The 22,242-nt window shown below is 43.0% G+C and overlaps 1 protein-coding gene across 1 annotated transcript in view; it reads left to right on the top strand.

Moving 5' to 3' along the window:
• The window catches only part of uvrag (UV radiation resistance associated gene), a 104,890-nt gene that overhangs the window by 19,735 nt on the left and 62,913 nt on the right, over positions 1-22,242 (top strand). The window contains exons 7-9 of the mRNA XM_080434882.1: positions 4,022-4,127; positions 9,771-9,897; positions 18,050-18,134. Coding sequence (XP_080291008.1) covers positions 4,022-4,127; positions 9,771-9,897; positions 18,050-18,134 — 318 coding nt within the window. The remainder of the gene's footprint in view (positions 1-4,021; positions 4,128-9,770; positions 9,898-18,049; positions 18,135-22,242) is intronic.

Raw genomic sequence — 22,242 nt, 5'->3', positions numbered from 1 at the left:
ATTCCAGCATCGCAATCACCTAAACAGATGAAGCTGTCAAAACAGCTTCGCCCCAACGTTCCAGAGGAGGACTATCACCGACGGCTATCGCTGTCACATAAAAAATAAAAAAAAGGAAGGAAGAGAAATGGTGATCCTGTTGGATCAGCTCCTCCACAAAATGCTTTTTACATCAAAACTGGAATGATTTGCCAAATAGTTTATCGGAAGGCCATTATGTAGTAATGTGCTATAGCGGCCATGGAAGCTTCATAACTCCAAATCCCAGAAGAATCTCCCAGGATTTGCTAAATTATGACCCCCACTGAGCTGGAAGTCTATTCTAACTGAGCCTCACAAACTAAAACCACTCAGGAGGCAATATTTGGAATGCTCAAAGCAAGTGCGTAGCTAAGCAAAAGCCATTTTCTCATCAGAGCGGACTCGGAGGAGTATAACACCTACTCCTACCATTTATGAACCACACTGAAATTCCCTGCTCTTCCCGGGCTCTTTTGTTTGCATTATGAAGTCAACCTCCTTGGTTTAAGTTGTTGCATCACAAGCTAGAGAGGTTTTGTATACTATTTGCGTTCAGAATCGGTTAGAACTCTCCCACTGGTGCTTTTTACGCCAGAGAACGTCCCCCATTAGAGACATTTGTAAACCTATATTGCTTACAGGCATAGACGGACGATTTATGGCTTTGTTCAGTATACACCAGTAATCCATTCACATATCACTAATTACCTCTGTTGAAGAGAATCAAAGACGGTAAAAGAGCAGAAGAGTTCACTCAAGGATGTACGACTTATCAGCCGACTCAAAGTGAACTGTCTGTGTACTGCAGCTTGTCAACTCGGGCATTTTCAGTCAAACTGAGCACAGTCTGTCATCACACCGTCATGTTAATCTCTAGATTGGTCTAGAAATCATCAGAGTACACTGGGGAAAACATAGCTTTGTGTATAAGGGTTCATAAATAAAAGCACCGGCCAAAAGCTGACAGACATACAGTATGGGAGAAATGTACTGGTTTTCTTTTTTTACTAGCACTGCATGGAGACAAATGCACTTTGCTTTAGGTTACATCACCTTGCCATGACAGTTTTTATTTGGTGATAGATTAGTAAATAGTAAAAAGACAAGGTTCTATCAGTTCACTGTGTAATCCGTCATTTACTTTGTGGGTTAGGATTTGAAGCACTGCTGCAGTCCTGCAGCCAAAGTGGGATTTTAATGACTGGGTATCTTCTAAGGAGAAGTAGCCTCATTACCTCCATTGGGAGCTCAATTAGTAGAGAGCCATTCTTTACCACTTGAGCCAGGGAATACAAGGCTAACCACTGCACTACATCTATAAATTAAAGTCACTTTTTCTGTTTTTCATTTGTCTAAGGACTCAACATTACTCAGACCACCCAATGTGGTTAAAATGTGTCGGGTTGTCTTGCCTGTGTATTTTTGCTTTCTATTTTAAGCTGCAAGCTTCTCTGCCAAACACGTGAATATGAACAGACTGGAATCCTGACCTATCAGAACCATGTACCTCCCATGACAATGACTTTATATTTGATAAAGTAGCTCCAAAAAATAAATCTCAACGACAAGGATTTTTTTTTTTGCAGCTTATTGTGGGCTCGCTGCAGCAGCAGCGAGCACACTATTGTTCTCACTATTTCTTTATTCTCCCCCAAAGTTTGGCACCTAACTACTCCTACATACTTTCACTACAAACTCCATTCAAACTGTAAAAAAATCCAGCTTACTATGCTTGTATTTATTTTTATTTATTTATTTTATATTTAACTTTAAGCACCCAATGCATTTCCAATGTTTGCTAGTGGGGAGAGAGAATGACACAGGAGAAATGCCCTGTGTTTTCGTAAAGTCACGGTGGCCACATTTTTTTACACTACAGATATTTATTTTACATCACCAAGTTGGCACGGGTCTACTCTCTGATTTAATCCAAAGATCTAAGCTGTGTGATGTATACATTTTGAGTTAAGAACATTAATAAGACCATTAATATCAACCCATGTCCCTCTACACTCTAGAGAAGTGCTTTGGTGAGACTACAAGTTGGTGGTGAAGAACTCAAATCTAGTATTTTAATGTGATGTTGGAAGTGTCCACAGCTTTGTAACACTTAATGTACAATTTTTGGAAGAATTCTTTTGAATAAAAGTAATACCCAATGATCTGTATTAGTGAGGTAACAGACCTGTGGCACACTTTAATTCAATTCAATTCAAACTTTATTCCAGACACACAGGGGGTCCATATTACATACAGATAAAAACAAACAAATTAAGAAAGTAAAAAAATAAAAATAGATAAAAACACATCAAATAGACAGGGACATACTATTACATACAAATCACACATAAAGACTATTTCTCCAGTGACTCCGTAGTCTGGATGAGTACCGGAGACAACTTTTCCCAGGATTGACTATATCCTCAATTATACTATTCCTGGACTCATCCAGGCGAGACATGAACCCATACATAGAGTGCCTTAAGAGAGCCTCAAAGGTGTGTATACCACTAGTCACAAATAAGTGACTGGCACTATGCCATCTGGGGACTTTAAGTAGAATCCTCAAGGCATAATTTAAAGGTTCTATGACATTCATTTTCACTTTTTTTATTTTTTATGTTTTTTGGGGGGTTTTATGACCTCAATTACACCCCAAAAATCGGAACTTTGAACATTCAGTGGATTTTCTGTGGTCTGGGGTTTTCTGAATAATTAGGCTGAAAAGTAATCTGAGCTTGGCCCTTCGGCAGTGAGGTCACAGTCGATTAATCCCGCCCACTCTCCTCCTCGCCCCTCCCCTCCCCTATCCTTTCCTTTGGGGGGGGCGGAGCAGAGGCGATGATTGACAGGCAAAATCCCTCACCAGCGACACCCGCAGGCAAAGATTTCTTTTTTCATTGCAGTTGAAAAGGCTTTAGAAATGTGAGAGAAAAACACCTGCCATGGATCAATGGAGTGGAATTTTTTGTTAAAACTTTCTATACACGTTTGAAGGACCATGACAAAGACTTTTAATGTGTGGTAAAACTGAACGTCATGAAACCTAGAGTTGGGCTAGATATGGGGTGATCTTAATCTGCTCTGACAATGTGATTGCTAATTGCTGGTTTCCCCTTTGCGCCTTTTTTACTGTGGCCCAAGCCCACCATGTGGGACAGTTTGTCGATAGTTTGACTGAATCCCTGAGGTTGTGTTGTGGGCAGTTTCTTCTTTCTTTGCATGAGCTCTGGAACTGCACAAAATATATTTGGAAGTTAATCAGCCCAGTGATTGATGACTGCAATAATGCTCTGGCTTGTCATTTCTGTACCGTCGTTACGATTCCACTTTTCCAAAGGAGGGGGACAATGACAGGAGTAGGGCAACCCGACAGTTTAGAAATGGTTCTCTGTAGTTGTGGTCAGATTTTATTAGTTGGCCTTTGATGTTTCTTACCGCTTTTCTGGGATTGATAGGTTCAGGTCCATAGGGTAACATCTGATCTCATATTGTGGCCAGGTTTATTAGAGAAAAATAGTGATTAAAATTCTGTTAGGCTATTTGTGGTCTGTGGTATTTGAGAATTTGATCTGTCTCATGGGTTTTTAGGAGTATAGCTTACATTAGTTGTAATGAACCCAAGGCTTTTTTCCACTCTGGATGTTTACAAAATGCACTTTGTCCTTTGTTTGGTATTAATGGTTAGCATTTTGGTGACGAAGCCGAACAATGCAGATTAACCCCAGTAAATCAGAAAAACGGCAAAGGGGAAGCAAACGGGCTCAACAAAGGGCCTACACATGGGGAACATCGTAACTCACACGAGCCTGACCATCTGCCTACAAACATTTACTGTAAACACGCAATCTGAATTAAATGAATGACTGGTGCAGTCATAAACATTGATGCTCCTTTTTATCTAGCAATCAATCTACCACACACTTAGGAACCCAGTTTGAACATCAGGAATCTTTCTTGCGGTTCTGGATGGTTACTGTGCCTTCTTTCCCTCCTGTAGGCTCCACACAGCCCAGAGAGCCATCAAGCAGACCCAGGTGACCGTGCAGAAGATCGGGAAGGAGATTGAAGAGAAACTGAGGACCACAGCGACTTGCACAGAACGGGTGAGGCACTCACTTGAAGAAATCCATTTAGCTCAGAGATCCTTAAATTACATTCTTCAGCTCCGTAGAGTGCATATCTCCTCTAATTGTCTACCTACAGCCATGAAATAGTAGTGTGGCATCACGTTGTACATCTCGCACGCACGCACGCACGCACATAAACAAACGCACGCACATAAACAAACACACGCACATAAACAAGCACACACACATACACACACATGCACATACATACATGCATACATGCATGCATGCATGCATGCATGCATACATACATACATTACATGCATACATACATACATGCATGCATGCATGCATGCATGCATGCATGCATGCATGCATGCATACATACATACATACATGCATACATGCATACATGCATGCATGCATGCATACATACATACATGCATGCATGCATGCATACATACATACATACATACATACATACATACATACATACATACATACATACATACATACATACATACATACATACATACATACATACAGCCTGGCTCCCCCTGAATCGTTTGCCTCGCATTCAGGGTCTGGTGACGCTGTCGAAGGCGGGTGTTTCTCGGTTGAAAATCTGTAGGACGAATCGGGATCGGGATAATCCAGTATGAACCAATTGCCAAAGAGTCCCACTTTGGCCACGCCCCCATCTCAGAAATCGGCTGCAATGAGGGGGCTTTCAGACTGATTAATGGAGTGAAACTAAATTAAAATTCAGGCTGAGTGTCAGGCTACCTCCATCTTTCTCTCTACACAAAACTGAAAAGCAATGGCATGTAGGATGAGATGTTACAGCTATATATAAAAGGTGGCAGACCATGATGCCAGCATAGTCTTAGGGAAGAGACACGATGAGATGGAGAGAGAGAGGTCTCTCAACACATAAACACACACAACATAATGTAACATTAAATTAAGTAGGGACTGTCCCGATCAAATCACCCAAACTTTGTCCTTGTGACATTTTGTAACTCTACAAGTCTACATGTCTGTCATGTCTACATGGCGCTGTATTTGGCTATCATTTATTTTGGTGCTTGCTTTGCTGATCACCAGCACTCTAAACTCTGTAAAAAGGGCTAAAGTCTGACTTATTGTAATACCGCTTGAAATGTGTACACGGACATGGGGTACGTTGTCATATTTCTAAATTATATTTTGGTCTTAATCCAATTGATGGCACCAGCGAACTTGCATGTTTGCGATTGGCTAGTTCTAGCACATAGCCTGGCATAGTAGGGGGCACTAAGTGAAAAATTGTTACGCGCGGATAAAAGCATGAAATTTGATACAGATGTCCCTTGGGTCATCCTAAAACATCCTAGAAGGGGTGCCCAAAAAAATCTTAAACAGGAAGTGAGTTATATCCCTGGAGGGACAATTGCTCTGAAAAAAATAAATTGTTGTCATTGACCAAATTGAAAAATATTTGAGGATTGAGGTCCTTGGCTTGGCTTACTGTCAGCATACACAAGAAATGTGATGGTGATAAGCCTTGTAGTAGCGAGATTAGCTGTGGACAGACGCACACACAATCACACACACACGCATGATCTCCTGGGGGGAGATAATGATCAGCTACTTAGAGTAACAGCCGTACAGAATTGAATGTTTAGGGCAACTAATATTCTGATCTCACAGACTAATCAATCGCTATTCCATCAGATTCCTTGATAAACCAAAAAAGCGCGTTCACATGTCATGTCTTCAACGTTATTTTACTATCACCATAGGAATAGTAACTGCTGCAGTCAGCCATAACAGGCCGTTTAGGTTATCCTGTAATAACAACCTACTGTAGGTGGTATTGTACTAAATACTTCTAGGATTGTATAGCCTGTATCGCACAGATCCCCGGAAAGATGTAATTAGACCCGTCAGGCTGTTGTCATAGCTTTCTGTTTTGGCCGCTTATCAGAGAAGAAATGGGGAGAGCCCCTGTGCCCCACTACCACTACCACCACCACCACAAGCCTCTGAATAATAATGCCTTGACCAAAAGCCAGTATTTATGTTTCCACCTCCTGTCGTATCCTTTGACAAACAGCCAACTCCAAAAAAAAAAAGAAGCAAGAAGGCATATTTAACATTTTTGGAATTGGCAGCCGGACAGCTGTGAAAACGAAGCACTAATCCCAGGTTTGACGTTGTGTTTTGTAAACGTTCACTTCAAACACGTCGACATCCTCTGTGTTATAAAAGCCCTGAGGCAGTGACACCGCCATATTTTCGTCCTCCAGGTAGACTCACATTTGATAAAAGCATTTTTCTGTGCTGGGCCAAGGATTACATGCTTTTTAGCTCAAGGGCACATAAAGGCCTAACTGTTGTTTTTCTGTGTGCGTTACGCCATTAAGAGGGTGTTTTTCTGTGTGCGTTACGCCATTTAGAGGGTGTTTTTGTACGTACAGTACATGTATTAATTGCACTGGCAGTTCAGGTCCAAGTGTAGTCCTGCATTCTTTAGCGTGCATTTTCTGCAGAGACACCAAATGTCACTGTCTTGATGGTGTTAAGAGCTCATCGTTGCTCTTCTCCTTGTTCTGATGTTGTACCCCATCGCTCCTTCTCAGCCACAGCTGTTACTCTCCAGCAGCTTCTGATAGTTGACTTCTTTGTTCGTCTCCGCCGGGCGATAGGTAGGGCCTATCAAAGACGCTGCACCGAAAGACTTCTTTCTGTACATCACACACAAACCCCAACCTCCACACACTGGCCACAAAGAGTCCCATTCAAACAAATAGAAAAAATAAAAATAAAAGAACCCTTGGCTGATGTTTCCCCCACAGTGAGTGAAGCATTCCTCAGAGCCTTTTCTTTTTTCGGAGTTCACCTCAGTTAATAAATCATGTAATGCATATCCTCATACCAGCCTGGCGACTTTAAGACACATTAAGAGAGGGAAGGGAGAGAGGGGATCATTGTGCGGTTCTTCAGGGGTCTTTCCCTTTGCTCGCGTGCGTAGGAGAGCTCTGTGCTCGGCCTGCCTATCTGTGTGTATGCATGCTCTACAGTGAGCGTGGATCAAAGGGGGTGACCGGGCGGCGCCCACCCAGTCCAGCGGCATGGCCCTTTCACCCTCTCTCACCCACACACCATTGCCATTAATCTGGTGGGTTACGCTGCAGACCCCTCACCCCCTCCGTTGCCTGCTACTTGTTTACTCAGCTGACCCAACGGCTGTTTGATGTTCACCAATGGCTATCATACACACACACAGACAGACAGACAGACACTGACAGACACAGACAGACAGGCCGTGACCTACGTGTCAACTCTCGCCCTTGGTGAAAGTGTAGGAGGCTTGGCAGTTCGTGCCAGAGCCAGCGGTGGTTTGACATGCGAGCATCAGGGTGCGACACTCTGAGGGATGGAGGCTCTATCAGTCTGTCCACCCCCCCCCCCCCCACACATAAAACCCTCAGAAGACTTCAAGAAGAAGAACCCTATCTCTATTCCCACTCCTGTTCCAGGCAATGATCCTTATCTGGGCATGTGCATGAATGTGCGTGTGCACACGTGACGCCGCACACCACAGGCCTCCCCCCTCATGGAAAAAAAATGAAGGCTCTCGGTAACGAGGTTAAAACTCTGTTATCACATCGAACCCTGTCCCTCTTCCAGTACTCTTTTAGTATTCCTCTCTCTCTTTCCCAATGCTGTCCCTCTCTTTTTCCTTCTGCTATCCCTACATCTCTCTTTCCTCCTGCTATCCCTCTATCTCTCTTTCCTCTCTCACTCTGTTGTCATCTGTGCATCGCTCCTTTCACCCCCCCGCTCTTAAATTTTCTCCTAGCGTGTGTTTGATGTCCTGTGTGTCCATCCTCCATCTGGTCTCTCCTCGCTGTATGTTTCCGCGGCGCTCATATCTCCCTCCCCTCATCGAAGCCCACACATCTTCCCTGTGCTGTTACTCATTACCTTCGTTGGCCCGCTCTGCACTCCCTCTGCCTCCGCTCCCAGATAGACACGTGAAGGGCTGGATGAAGAGATGCCTGCGTAGAGAGAAAAAGAGAGGGAGAGCTAAGACGTTGACTAATGACCTGCACCCTGACGTTTCTATCCCGAGCCCCCGCTGGCCGGGGAGCGTGTGGTGAGAGAGAGACGCCAGCCAACAGCGACACACAGGCAGACCGAGACTCATGTGGTGTTCATGGACTGTTCTTTGGGCTCTCACCTGGGTGTGTTTTAGAAGGATTATGTGGTTACGAGTGTCTGTGTGTGTGTGTGTGTGTGTGTTTTAGCGGTTGGTGGGTGTCTGACATTGATTCATCTTCGTCTGACTCCACTATTGGGGGGGGGTGCGGCTCTGATATTTTGTAAATATCAGAGCCCTGTGTTTTAGTCTGAGTCCTGTTGCTGTCTGCCAGGCTTGTCCGTCCACTCATATGGTGATGATGGCATGTTGCTAAATCACCACAGCACTTAAGACTTCACGTGCCTATCTTACAACTTATGTGTCACCGTCTGAAGTCTGTCCTTGTCTGTTTTGGATCAGGATGTTTTTTGAAAATGCCAGTGGGGTGGGAGGGTGATATTTACTGGCCATATGCACATAAGGTACGTAAAATGAGATGCGAGAGTGGTTTTGGCAGGGTGTCATGTTGAATTGACAATCCGTATAATGAAACATAGCTAATCTACAAGCTCATGTCGCAGCGTGACTCGTTCAGAGACTATGGATATGCTATTTTTTAAGTTTAGGGTTGTACTGTAAGTGAATAAAAACTTGGCTTTTTATACCACATTTGGCATTGCAGTGAATCAGTGAGCCACAGTCTATAAAGTGGAGTTGTCTTAGAAGTCTTACTCTATAAAACAAACTATATTGACACTTACCGACATAGCCCAAAGTGCTCTCTCTTCTCATCTTCTTCTCCTGTCCACGGAGACGCCAACCTTCGTCCAACACCTCTCGCCTCCTCTGAGCTTACCCCCGAATATCAGTCCCAGCAGGTTGACGCCCAGCTTTCAGCACACACAACATCCTCACAGCTTCATATCATACAGCAGTGTGCTGGAGGCCATGCATTTCCATAAATGAAGCTCACTCCAGCCCATTTTCTCCATCAATGCTGATCTGAGAGCTTTTAATTGTCCTTCTCCCTCTCCCTCTCTCACTGTCACATATTGGACAGTGTGCCTTGGAGTTTTGACATTGAGGTTTTGGCTTGGTAGAGGAGCATTGACATCGGATTGGCCCGTATTTCCAATGCTTGTTTTGAGGAAGCTAATGGGGAATATGTGGGCTTGGTAACAAAATGCTTAACCCATTTAAACCGGGAACACATCTGTGTAACCACATTATTTTATACTTTGGCTATTCAAAAATAGCTGATCTACAAGCTCATAGCGCGGCACCAAGTGCCGCGCTATGAGCTTGTAAATCTACTATTATTGAAAAATCGTGAAGATTTTTGCAAATCTAAATTGCAGATCTACAAGCTCATAGCCGTGCTATGAGCTTGTATATCTGCTATTTTTGAATAGCCCAAAGAAATCTAGAAAATGATACGGATGCGTTCACGGTCTTAATGGGTTAAGTCGCCATGACAAAATAGTAAATGCTTCTTGTTTCCTTTTCTCTTTTAATTTCTCTCTGTCTCTGTCACTTTACTCTCTGAGCAGAAAAAGGAGAGAGAGTGCATGCAACTTCGCATTGGCGTGCTGCGCAGTGAGCTGGAGCGACAGAGGAAGGCGCTGGGCAGAGAGATAGAGCAGCGGCAGAAGGAGAGAGCTCAGCTTCAGAAGAAAGGTAAAAACGGCTGAGCACCAGGCAGCTGGTCTTCCACTTTGTCTGCCAAATGTCTGTTTTTAAAGCCGAAGCACATTTTATACAGTCACCTTTCGTTGTGAATTGTTCTGCCGGTGGGAGGACATTGATTGATGATATCACATGTCTGCAATACAAACAACAGTGTTTTTCTACATTAGCCTGTGGAGGAAATAAACAGCCTCTTTCTAAGCAAGATAATTAACATCATTAACCCTACTTGAGCGATAATTGATTCAGACACAAGCAGTTGACTACATTTTACTTGTAGCTTTGTCCTCACATAATTGTGTTCATTGGCTAATACATACATACAGTACAATATATTACCACAACTTTGGAGGTTTTTCTGCCAAATTATTGCTTAACAGGGCTAAATCAAGTGCATGTGGTATATTGGAGAGCAGGTGCCGAAAGGAGCTTATTTTAGTTGGAGATGGGAGTGCCTACCTACTAAACCTTGCTCCAATTCATGGTGTTGCCAGTCGTAGCGCTGCTTGGTACAAGACCTGCCAGGCAAGCTGGCATAACAGTCAAAACACACTGCCTAGAAAATATGTGTGCATTCTTCGGCCAAATAAATCATACTGGAATTTCTAAGCATATATACTTAAGGTATTTCTGGTTTATTAGACATTACTGTGGTCAGAGAGAGAAAAGAAAGGGCAGAAGGACAAACAAGAGGTGGGTTGATTCAAACACATGATGTCACAATTATGTCTGTGCCTATGGTGATATGCCTAATAACGTTGTTACTGAAATCATTTGTAATTTGATTTGTGATATCATGTATATCACATAATACAGCACAATATATCATACAGGAGTCAAATCCTCATAGTATAAGTGTGGCAATACCTAAGCATGAGTTCAATGAACATCAAGGCAATTAGAGGTGTGCATAGTTGAGTGGTGTTTTCAACACCATCCGGTGGACAACCTTGTAATGTGCAATGTGTCATAGATAATAGTACAGTTTGATAGCTCAATTACACTAATTCAATAGCTGCCAACATCAAATAATGAAAATAAGATTTTCTACTGTATAATTTAGCTTGACACCCAAGTGTCATACTGTACATGCATGTACATAGGCTAACATTACATTTTCCAGCAGACTTGTTTTCTCTGATACAAGCCAAACATACTCATCTCCAAACGAGTCTTCTGATTGGACAGTAAGTTGCCACTCGCTGTACAATACATGTAGAAAACTACAGTAGAAATTAATGGAGGTTAAAGTGGGTGGAAGGCAAGCCTTTAACCACTTTCCCTATTTTGGGCATGCCAGTATTGTCAAACATTAAAAACTCCCACCCCCCTGAAAATAGCCAATTTACAAGCTCGCAACGAGTTGCTACAGTATGTGCTGTATTGTGAGCTTTTACGTCGGCTATTTTTGCGCGAGCCCGTCGGACAACAAAGTATAAAATGGGACTTAACTATCAAAGAGAGCTGCCTGGAATCTAAAAAGCATGTTCCCTACCTTTTTCCTCTGGGAAGTGAATAAAGTCTTAGTCAAGTAGTATCTATCATTTTATACTTCTTGTTGTAATGACACATCTTTGAAAGGATGTGACTCACTTCATGGCCTACAGTACAACTAAACTTGACTTTTCGCCCTGATGAAGGCCTCTTTTTTTTACACCTGAGAGCCCGGATCGTCTGTTGTTTTTTCACATGTTTTGAACCCCGTTTGATCTGTGAGCACCATTGACACTTTTTACTATAGTTACCTTTTTATATCTCCTGTGAGCACCTGGTTGTTCTTGTTTTTACAACTAAACTTGAGTTGGCAGAAGACACTTCCATTCAGAGGCAGTAGACAGTCTCACAATTTCTGTTCCGACTTGACAGTTATTTTTTCTTCTAAAATGACAATCTAAAATGATCATTTTATGTGTGCACAATTTGTATCCCCTTGTTTTTGAGCAAATGTTTTGTATAGGTATTCTTTCCCCTGTAATGCCCCAATATTATAAAAGCATGAACAGAATTGCATATAATTTACTATACAAGTTGTGAGCAATGTCTCATATTAGTATGCTCTAGTCTTAGTCCGCTTTAAGCGTACAGTACAATACAGTGCCGTGCCACCACAAACAGAAAACTTATGTCACTCCTCTCGTCTGAACCTGGGATTCAACCAGCCCCCCCCCCCCACACACACACACACACACACACACACACACTTCACACTTTGAGCCATTCCTGTGGTTCAACCACATGAGCCCTAGCGCCTCTATTCTGGGCATGTCATAATAGGTGAACATTTTACAAAAATACAAGACATTTTTGTGAAAATAGAAGAACATTCCTTAAAATAGGCTATCATTGTGCTATTTGGCATACAGTATAACAAAGTATATAGGTATTGTTCCTTCAATGTGAAGGCATGTATGTTTTCCCTTTTCCCTCTATGGCACGTTCCACAAACTAAATATGATACTGCTACATTATTAATGTGCAAAAAAATATTAATTTAAAATAATTTAATGTGGAGAAAAAAAACTAGAATTAAAACGATGTATATAGGGATTAACCTGTTTAGAGCTCCTTACCAGGCCACTAAAGCAACTGTGTTTGTGCAATGGAGTCGCACAGGTAATGCTATGGAGTCAATAACCCCACTTGAGACTCGGGGGGGTATTTGACTGCAACCCTGCACACCTAATGTCCATTGTCCAGCATGCAGGTGAACATACATACTCACACACACTCACAAATGACAGTCTCACATAAATTCAGTGCTTACCATATGCACACACAACAGTGAAGACCTGCCTTGAACCTAACTGTAACATCCATCAAGCTGTAGCACATTCTGGTGACTGTCCAGATGGCTCCTAGAATTATTCTCAGTACAACATGTGCTTCCTAGGGTGCTTATACAATTGCACATAAGTCAAAAGTTTAACAATAAGGAAAGGTCAAGCTCGGTTACAATTATATGATTAAACTGTAGTTGCATTGTCTCACAATGCCTTCATAGCAGAGCAAACCGGCTGCCAGCTCCAAATTTTCCCTCCCAACAATCGCTATCCGGAGTCATTTTGACCAAGATCTCCACACTGTTATATTCAGCCTAACCTAGGAGACTGACCTAGTTCCTATTCCTAAGAGTCTTTTCAAAGCAAAGTGATCTGTCTCAGTGGCCTGGCACCAGTGTCAGTGTTTGTCTAAAGCCAGGCCAGGCAGTTCCATAAGGGCCTGATATCTGTTGGGACAGGGCGAGCTGTTTGGCCAAAGGGCAGTGGCACCACGCTGCACTGGGCCACCAAGGTCTGTGATGGGGAGCTGTTAATGATTGGCATGTGTTTTGTTAGTGCGTTCAAGTGTGTGTGTGTGCGCACACACACACACACACACACACACACACACACACACACACACACACACACACACACACACACACACACACACACACACACACACACACACACACACACACACACACACACACACACAGTGCTATAGGGGTTTTGGGAGAGGCTTTCTTTGTGTGTGTATCCTGACAAATGGGTCTTAATCCTCTGCCTCTTTGCCTGTCAGCACTGAGCCTACAGCCAGAAGAACTGGATGCCCTCCCCATATTCATGGCATTTATCCACAAAGCACAGGTGCTTATTAGGGAATACACTTTTGAAGGAAAATGAGTTTTTAGATGAATTAAAATGTCTTTCTCTAATTGAACTTTTAGTACATTGTTATTCCCCCCAGGCTCATAATCCACACGTTGAAAACCCAGAAACCATACCGTACACCATGCGGTATTTCTTTCTCACTGTAAAACTATTAATAGCTTGACTATTCAACAAAAAGCACTCGTCTTTTATTAATGAGAGGTTATTATTGCTGACAGGTGTTTACAATATTTCAGAAAGCACCTGATTCTTTGGTTGATTATAATTTGGATCTGTGCCAGGATACCTCCACGTGGTCCCTCTTCTAAAATGGTGCTCTGCACGTTTTATCACTTGTACAATACCCTAAATGGTCTCCTGGTGTCATGTTGTTGGCTTGTCTATCAAATATGTGCCAGCTGGATGCAGCAGGGAGGTTTTGCTATCAATCATTTAGGTTGCTCATCAGACAGACTGCCCGCTAGGAATAGCTTGTTTATATATCCGTTGATTTTTTGCGATCCAGTTTCTATTACGCGGAGTTATCATTTATGAATGAGCACGCATGCGGTTCCGTCTCTTGACAAGCAGATAAACCATTTTTGACCTGGTGTCAGTTGGAGACCGTCAGGGTTTATTTGCTGAAATATGACAACATTCTTCTCCTGCTCATTAAAGACCAGCATTGAGACTCTGAAGTGAACTATGTACAGTAGAGGTTCATTCCTCTGCTGATGTTCCTAGAAGGCATCCTGTGTTGACTGCTATGCTGTAAAACCCTGAATGTTCATTTAAATCTGACGGGACCCATAAGGGTCCATTTTTACACTCTTGAGTTGAATTAACACTCAGGATTGACAGTGTAATCTTCATTCCTTGTCACAGTGTTTAGGATCTTGTGTGTATCTGACAGGGTGTTCCTGTCTCTCATACAGCCATGGTGCCCATTAAGTGATCGGTCTCTTATCACCCATAGAAAACGTGTTATTCTCAGGAAACCCACCTCTCTGAAAACAAATGAGCCAGAAAACCCAAACATACAGTAGACTTTCTGCAGGTGTGTGTATGTGTGTCTGCATGTGTGTTGTGCTGGGGGGTAAAGATGAGACGAAGGTTTGTTTTTTTAAGGAAACATTACAATTTTTGTGTGTGTGTGTGTGTGTGTGTGTGTGTGTGTGTGTGTGTGTGTGTGTGTGTGTGTGTGTGTGTGTGTGTGTGTGTGTGTGTGTGTGTGTGTGTGTGTGTGTGTGTGTGTGTGTGTGTGTGTGTGTGTGTGTGTGTGTGTGTGTGTGTGTTCCCCACTTGACCACCCCAGATAGCGTGAACATCAAGACCACAGAAGAAAAACGCTCAGTATCATTCTGATGACAGGTTAACAACTAGCTGCTCATGGCAGCTGATTTACAGTAATAGTAGTGAACACTTGGTGGGAGTGTGCTTTTGCATGAGAGGAGAGAGAGCTGTAGTTTTTCATTAATTGAGTAAACACGCACATACACACAGAATCCAAGACAGACGAGCATGACAACACCGTCTTTGCTCTTTTCGCTCAAAAAAAACCGCCAAATTTTCACTTTCCTCCCATCACAATTAATGGGTTTGGTTTTTGGTCAGGGTCGCAGTCTTTTCACAATTTCCTCACGTCTAATTTCCCCTTCCACCTTGGGCAGACGGCATAAATCAGCTCTGCAAGCACCCCTTTTATCATGGTTAATAACGGTAGTTATACTCACCCTCTGCAACACCGTCAGGGTTCCTGGCCAGTAAATGTCAGTGGTAGGGTTTACTAATGTAAAGAACAGACAGTTTTTTCTTTAAGAGAGTGGAGGTATCTGTCACCTCAGAGGAAAGGTCTCATACTGAAGCTATCATCATTAGAGGCTTACTTGCCTGTCCCTCAGCTTTGACACTGCTACAGTATATGCTTCAGCTGGTAGCCATGTTTAGTGAGGGCAAAAGGGAATGAGGCTGAAGGGTGACTGGGATCTACTCTTGCTAATGAGGACTGGGTTACTGGGACTGGGGTGCCGGAAAAAAGTTTGGGGGAGCATGAAGGAGTCACCGGAGAAATGCCACAGCTTCTCAAATTTTATTTTACTGCCTGCCTTGCTGCATCTTTCTCTTCCTTGAACTGTCCGTCAGCTTTTAGTGCTAGCTTCCCCACTGACTCTGTGTCTGCCAAGCCACCCACATATCTGGGCTTGAGCAGATTTGATAAAGACAAGTCTATTCTATTGGGTCGTTTTAGCTGGATAGAACTAACATTCCATCCTTTCTTCTCCCACACAGTGTTAAGAATGGTTTACTTCAGGCTTAGACTACACAAAAACAGAACAGGTTGGAGAGAACTTCACATGGCCACTAAAAAGAATATTAATGCCCCATAACACATATGAGCTCAATTTTCCCCCTGGCATTTTGTGTAAATAATTGTGTAATTAAAGGGCCATTACACTCTCAATACATGTACTGAAATGAATGGAATCCAATGGTATCCTTGAAAATCAAACTACGGTATGCTTTGGAAAATGTTCGGCAGTAAGGTCAACTATACAGTGAGTCGTAAGTCGATGAGCTAAACATTTTCACACAGTCTTTTGTTCGATTGCGTTTGATTATACTGTTATACTTTGTTTTGACTTGAATGTACTCATTTTAAAGTTATATGGTAGAAATAGAAATATCCCTCTTCTAAACGTTACAGGCTTTGTTATTGATAATTTCACAAAGCTGTGTTTAAGTTGAAATGTGTGATGGATGTGGCAAATTTAAACTCATTTACTGACGATCACTCATTCAAAGAAAAGAAAAAAAGACTGTTTACATTTTTGGGTTAGAACGTGTGAGACAAATAAATAACAATACATAAATAAATTGGCTCGTTTGACAGTGAAAAGCAGCTTTGAAGTTCGTATACAGTATGTAGGGTTTTTTGTGGTGAATGGGTTTTTGTGAAAAACAAAATCCCCTTCAACAATATTCGGTAGTTCTAGGGGTGATTCTGTGCAAAATGTTTCCGTAGTTCTAGGGGTGATTCTGTGCAAAATGTTTCCGTTATATTGGACTGGTACTAAAGTAGAAGTGAGCAAATATGACATTTTTACAACAGCATTACGGTGTATTAGTAAAGCATTTGTAACAATCTCGTTCTTTGCAGTCGGTTAACCTTTCCATTGACTCTCATGTTCCACTTCTAGATTGCACTCACGTCCAGTATTTGCCTGGTCTTCATAAAATGTACAACCACCCTGATCTTTTGCCATGTGTAGTATCATGTAGGTGACTGATCTGTGTCGGTGTGGGTCTCTCCCTGAGCATGACACACAACAACTCTGGGGAGCAGCACAGTAATAACACATTTAAAGTATGATATACACACACATTTGTCCACATGCTCTCTTGCTCGTTCACACACACATACATATACTCGCGCACACACGCACGCACGCACACACACACACACACATGCTGTTTTTACACTGCTGCGGTATGTTAGCCTGCTGGCCCATGCCTTCATACACACTGGAATGAGTTACAGGTAGGAGGATGAAAGGATAAAAAGATAGATGGATTGAGCAGAGCTGGGCATTACATGAAAGCGAGTGTATAGCCCGGTTCCACGCAGGTGGTATCGAACTGCGTTTTCAAGTCAGCACTTAAAACCCTGTGATGGTCTCCCTTATCGCTTCTTGACACTATCAGTCTCCCTGGCTAATCTGATGGAAATACCCCTACTGTGAGCTTCGCTACTTTCTCCTCCATCTGTTTCCCGTACACCCGCATTCTACAGTAGGACACCCGTCTGAGCAGAGAGGAAGCACGTGGTGCAAGGTTAGGGTTAAGCCGGATTTATATTTCATTGTGCGCCTGTGTTGCACAGCGAAAATAGAAGATCTACAGGCTCACATTGTGAGCTTGTAGATCTGCTGTGTTCGGTGTGCGAAACCCTGCTGAACAAAGTACAGCGAGCCCTTTAGCGATCTAGAGAGCTCTGGCACATAGCTGGTGTGACTACACTATCTGCATCAAGTTCAGTTGTAGATGATCTCAAAACGTAAGCTCTTCCTAAGATGTTGCACCTTGTTTCAATAGTCAGTGAACTTCTAGTGAGTACCCCAGAAGAAATATTCTGTTGCTATTATAAGCTGTCCTTGTTCAGTGTTTATGGCAGGGTTTATCTGGATATTATCTCGAGTCCGTGTTGTGGTTACTTAACATGCACAAGCTGTGTCATCTCTTGATCCTTATCTAGCTGATTCTATTTATTTTCCTTACTCTGTATTTACATAGTCTGACAAATCCTGTAATCATCATACACATGTTGTGTGGTTTTATGTGGTGTCAAGAGGAAATGGCTTTGGCCTGATCAAAAGAACTATTTGATGTTGCTGAAGTTTAATAGCGGCTGGCAGTGGACCAACAACAGGCCCACCCACCTGTGCAAATTTACCAGAACAGAACACACCTGGTAATTTGCTCTCTCTCTCTCTCTCTCTGTCTGTCTCCCTCAGAGGAAGCGTTCTCCACTCAGCACCAAAATCTGAAGGAGGAGAAGGAGTCCTTAACCAAGCTTCAGAAAGAATGTACTGCCAAGAGGTATGTGTGAACCTACAATTAAGTATGTCTTTATCTCCACACACACACACACACACACACACACACGTATGCACATCCTTTTCTGTTACACTCCCCTCCCCATCTGCTTGAAATTATCCATACAAAGATGTGCGCCAATGTGCTGGTCAGTTGTTCCGAACACTGAGAAGATTGCTGCCCCCTCACCCCCACAAAGGGGGATGTTGTTGAGGCTGGCGCTGCCTGTTTGTATGCACATTGTGTTAAAGGCCCATGTCTGATTGTGTTTGCCTTGGCCTGGTGGTAGAAGCACGAGGTGGGCGTTGACCCCGCAGATACGGCATTTGTTTGTCTGAGGTGTACCTGGCAGCCACAGATGCTAAGCTTCGGAAGAACAGCAAGGAGCCAAAGAACAGGCCAGTAACAGGAAATTAACACTGACGCTCACGAGGCTGTCGAATGTCCATTCTGTGACAAGTCCATTCTGTGGCAATGTCTATTTAGTTTTGATTTCTTTAGAAAGGTGTATTTATTTTGTATTTATTTTTATAGCTTTGCTTAGTTTATTTAAACAGGGAAGGGTTTTACAGAGAATGCACGCTCATTTCATCACAGATCTGTTCCACATCCACACAAGATTTACGTGTGTAAATTCACATCTGGGAGCTGCCCAGTTTGACCAGTAGGGTGGACACTGAGCCACTCCTCTGGAGCCATAGGGGGGTTAAGTGCCTTCCTGAAAGGTTTAGATGTTGAGGGAGGGGTGAGCATTACTCATCCAGTTTCTCTGTCCAGATTCCCATAGCCATTCTGGGGATTCAAACTGCCAGCCTTTTTGACACAAACCTGGACCTTTAAGCTGTTGCCGCCCTGAAGGGGCAATAAAGGGGATGAATGAAGGAAAACATGCTTGTGAGATAGATTCTCAGAACAAACGTAAGAAGAATGGCAGTGGCAAACAAAACTTTGGGTATTTTAGTTTAGGCAAGCACTTGCGAAGGGCTTTGCGTCTTAGCTTAACCAGCCAGATAAGGTAAACCCTTCCAAAGAGAGAAGGGCACTTTCTAGAAAGGGTCAGATCAAACCGTCAACATGCACTAATCTTTGTCTTTTCTTTTAACTTGTACAAAGCAGCCGCAGTCTGGGGAATGGTAATAATGAGCGCCCTACCGACCACAAGCAAAGCCAGATAGGAAATCCAAGTGAAAGGCGAGGAGCTGGGAGGGAAGAACGCATCACGTTCAATAAGGATTCTCTCCACCAAAAGCCTTTTCATGTGTGTGAAATTATCGGTTATTACCCACACCGCTCCCCAAGCAGTGGTTTGTTTAAGTACGAGAACGAGGGCACTCTCTTGTGGGGAACACACACACTAAAGCCTGCCCTGAGATATACTTTGTTGCACGCGGGTGCCTTGCACTGAAAATAGTGATTTACAAGCTCAACATGCATAGCAACGCGTTGTGAGCTTGAAGATCAGTGTCCATAAAGTATAAATCAGCACACGAAACCAATTATAAATCAGGCATAAGAGTTGAACAAAGTATATGACTTGTTGGACCACTGGATTATGCAAAGTACATTGCCTGTACTTAAGAGCAGAGAAAAAACTAACGATCCATACTAGTGTTTTAAACACAAATCAATAGTGTTTGGCAAGCAAGACAGTTTTTTCTGTATTTCAGCAACAGCAGTCCTGTATTATTTTGAGAGGCAAGGAACCCCATGCTTTATGTTGGCATTTGAATAGCAACAGTTTTCACACTGGCCAGCTGTGTCTGTTTTATTTATATGACTGAATATATCAGTCTTTTTGTTAGAGATATTTTGCATCAGTTTTGATTGTGTAAGCTCTTACAGCACCTTGGCCTGATGCGTAATATGGCTGGAATTGGAGAACCAAGATTAAGATTGAAATGAGAAAGAAAAGGAGTCATGAAGTTCATTGCTTTATTCCTGTATACTGTACAGCTGCAACCTACCAAATCATTGACATGAATTTCACATGACATTTGTACTGTTCCTCAATGTGAAGGAAAACATTGGGGACAGATTTCTTTACTGAATGTACTGTATCTGTTTAATGTTGTGCAGACATTAGACACTAGACAGATTAGACAGATTATCCTCCATTTGATGCTATTGAACCAGACAACAGACTTCTAAAAGTGATCCCCCATGTGCATGAGGCTTGGTACAATATGATGTCTACTAACCCAAAGTCACAATTGATTCAGCAAAATATAATATTGATGTAATCTTTTTATTATTATTTTTTTTTTTACTTGATGGGATAGTTCACCACCAAAATTCACGGATATTTTTTAGTTTTTGTCGTATTCCTAAGCCAATAATTTGATGACCGGCAAGAGTCTCCTGTCACTATGTGATCCCTAAACCGGACTTACTTGCTTATCGTTGTCCATTGAACAACAATAATCCAATCCTGGAAGCACAAGTTCTATTGCAGGTGTGGCATGTGGTAGTGGTGGCATCCAGAGATGTTTTTCTCTCTCCTCTCTTTCGTCTGCTCCTCCAGCCTGTGAGTCCCATCTATGCAGCACAGCTGCCAGATGTCTCTGTCTGCAACAGCATCCTCCAAGGACTTCAGGAGGACTGGTCTTTGTGTCTGTTCTGCCCTCCTGGTGCGTGTTGGCCATGGTGTAGCTGGCCATATATGTAAAGGAAGTATTCGCACATCCACTTCTTTTGGATGCAGGTGCGTTGGACAGTGAAAACTGAAGCAAACATGAAAAAATATTCTAATGAACAAAAAGTCCTGCACACTGCTCTTGCTCAGCAGCCTCTTTTATTCAAATTGATAGACGTTTCGGTCCCACTGGACCTTCATCAAGAGTGTCTGTAGCTGGCCATATAACACTATATGGGCAGTTGATTTTCGGGCATCCTGATGACATGTAGCCTGGTAAACACCCCCTCCCTCCGGAAATCTCATTTGCATTTGGTTTCAGGAAGGAGGGTCTGGGATTGCTCACAGAGTAAAGCTGCCCGAACCGCTGCGCATACGAACCAATCAGCGGCTGCTAGGGGCGGGATCATCCAATCACCTGCCTAGTAGTTTGAAAAAATGAAACTCCGTCTGTCATCGATTATGCGCCCGGAGTCTCAGATGCAAGTACGCTGTGAAACAAAATGTGTGTCGCAAGCTTCTTCCATTTGACGGAGTGAGGTTAGATGACATGCGCAAGCCAGCATAACGGGTGTCTGTGGGATCATGGCTTTGAAACATCTGCATTTGGTTCTTAGCAGGTTTTTCAGTATGAAGCACATGATCATACCAGGTGAATCCCAGGATGCCCTGCAGCATCCTTTACGGAAGCATTGTAGTGATTGGATTTGTTGGCTGGAGGTGACCCAGGCTTCACAGCTGGTCATGCAGACGGATTGATTGACGGCAATCTGGGCCTGCAGAAGTAGTTTCTTGTTCTGAAAGACCAAGTCTCCCAAAAGGCAGCAGATGCTTGCTTGATCCAGTTTTGGATTTCATGGTCAATGCTGCAGTCCTCTTGAGAGAATGCTGGCCAGATATTTGAGTGATGGAACAATTGCGACTTGTCTGTGGTCTATGGTGAGGACATGCAGGGTGGGTGGGGTTCTGGAACGCCGTTGGTGGTGTTGACAGACAGTCCCATCGTGCTGTAGGCTCTGACAACCACTACATGGATGGATTGGGGGTCCTATGGGGAATGTGCAATAAGAGCATAGTCATCTGCATACTGCAGCTCAGGCAACCACTCTGTAGACAGTTTGGTAATTGCCTCGAGCCTCCTGATGTTTAAGTGATTTCCATCCAGTCTGAAGTTCTCTGCAAGATGGTAGGTGGTAGATTAAGTTAAGGTTAAAAGAGCACAGGTGCCAGCACAGACCCCTGTTTTACCCCTGTGTACATACAAAGTTTGTTCATTCTGACATTTTACCACAGTAGCATTGGACATTAAGAAGCATTTAAAGCAGACATTATTCCAGCCGTCTCCACTTCTCACCTTGTCAGGTCACAGGATGTCAGCCAGCCAACTAGCAGGGTTAAGGCAACCTGACCCAGTGATTTGGAAGTGTCCCACTGGGATGTGTAGTGGTTGGTAATTTGGGAGTCATGATAATTGAGTTG

The sequence above is a fragment of the Gymnoscopelus braueri genome, assembly GCF_963280865.1.
Source record: "Gymnoscopelus braueri genome assembly, chromosome: 8".
Lineage (NCBI taxonomy): Eukaryota > Metazoa > Chordata > Actinopteri > Myctophiformes > Myctophidae > Gymnoscopelus > Gymnoscopelus braueri.
The sequence above is the reverse complement of the archived record's forward strand: the minus strand, read 5'-3'. Positions and strand labels throughout refer to the sequence as shown.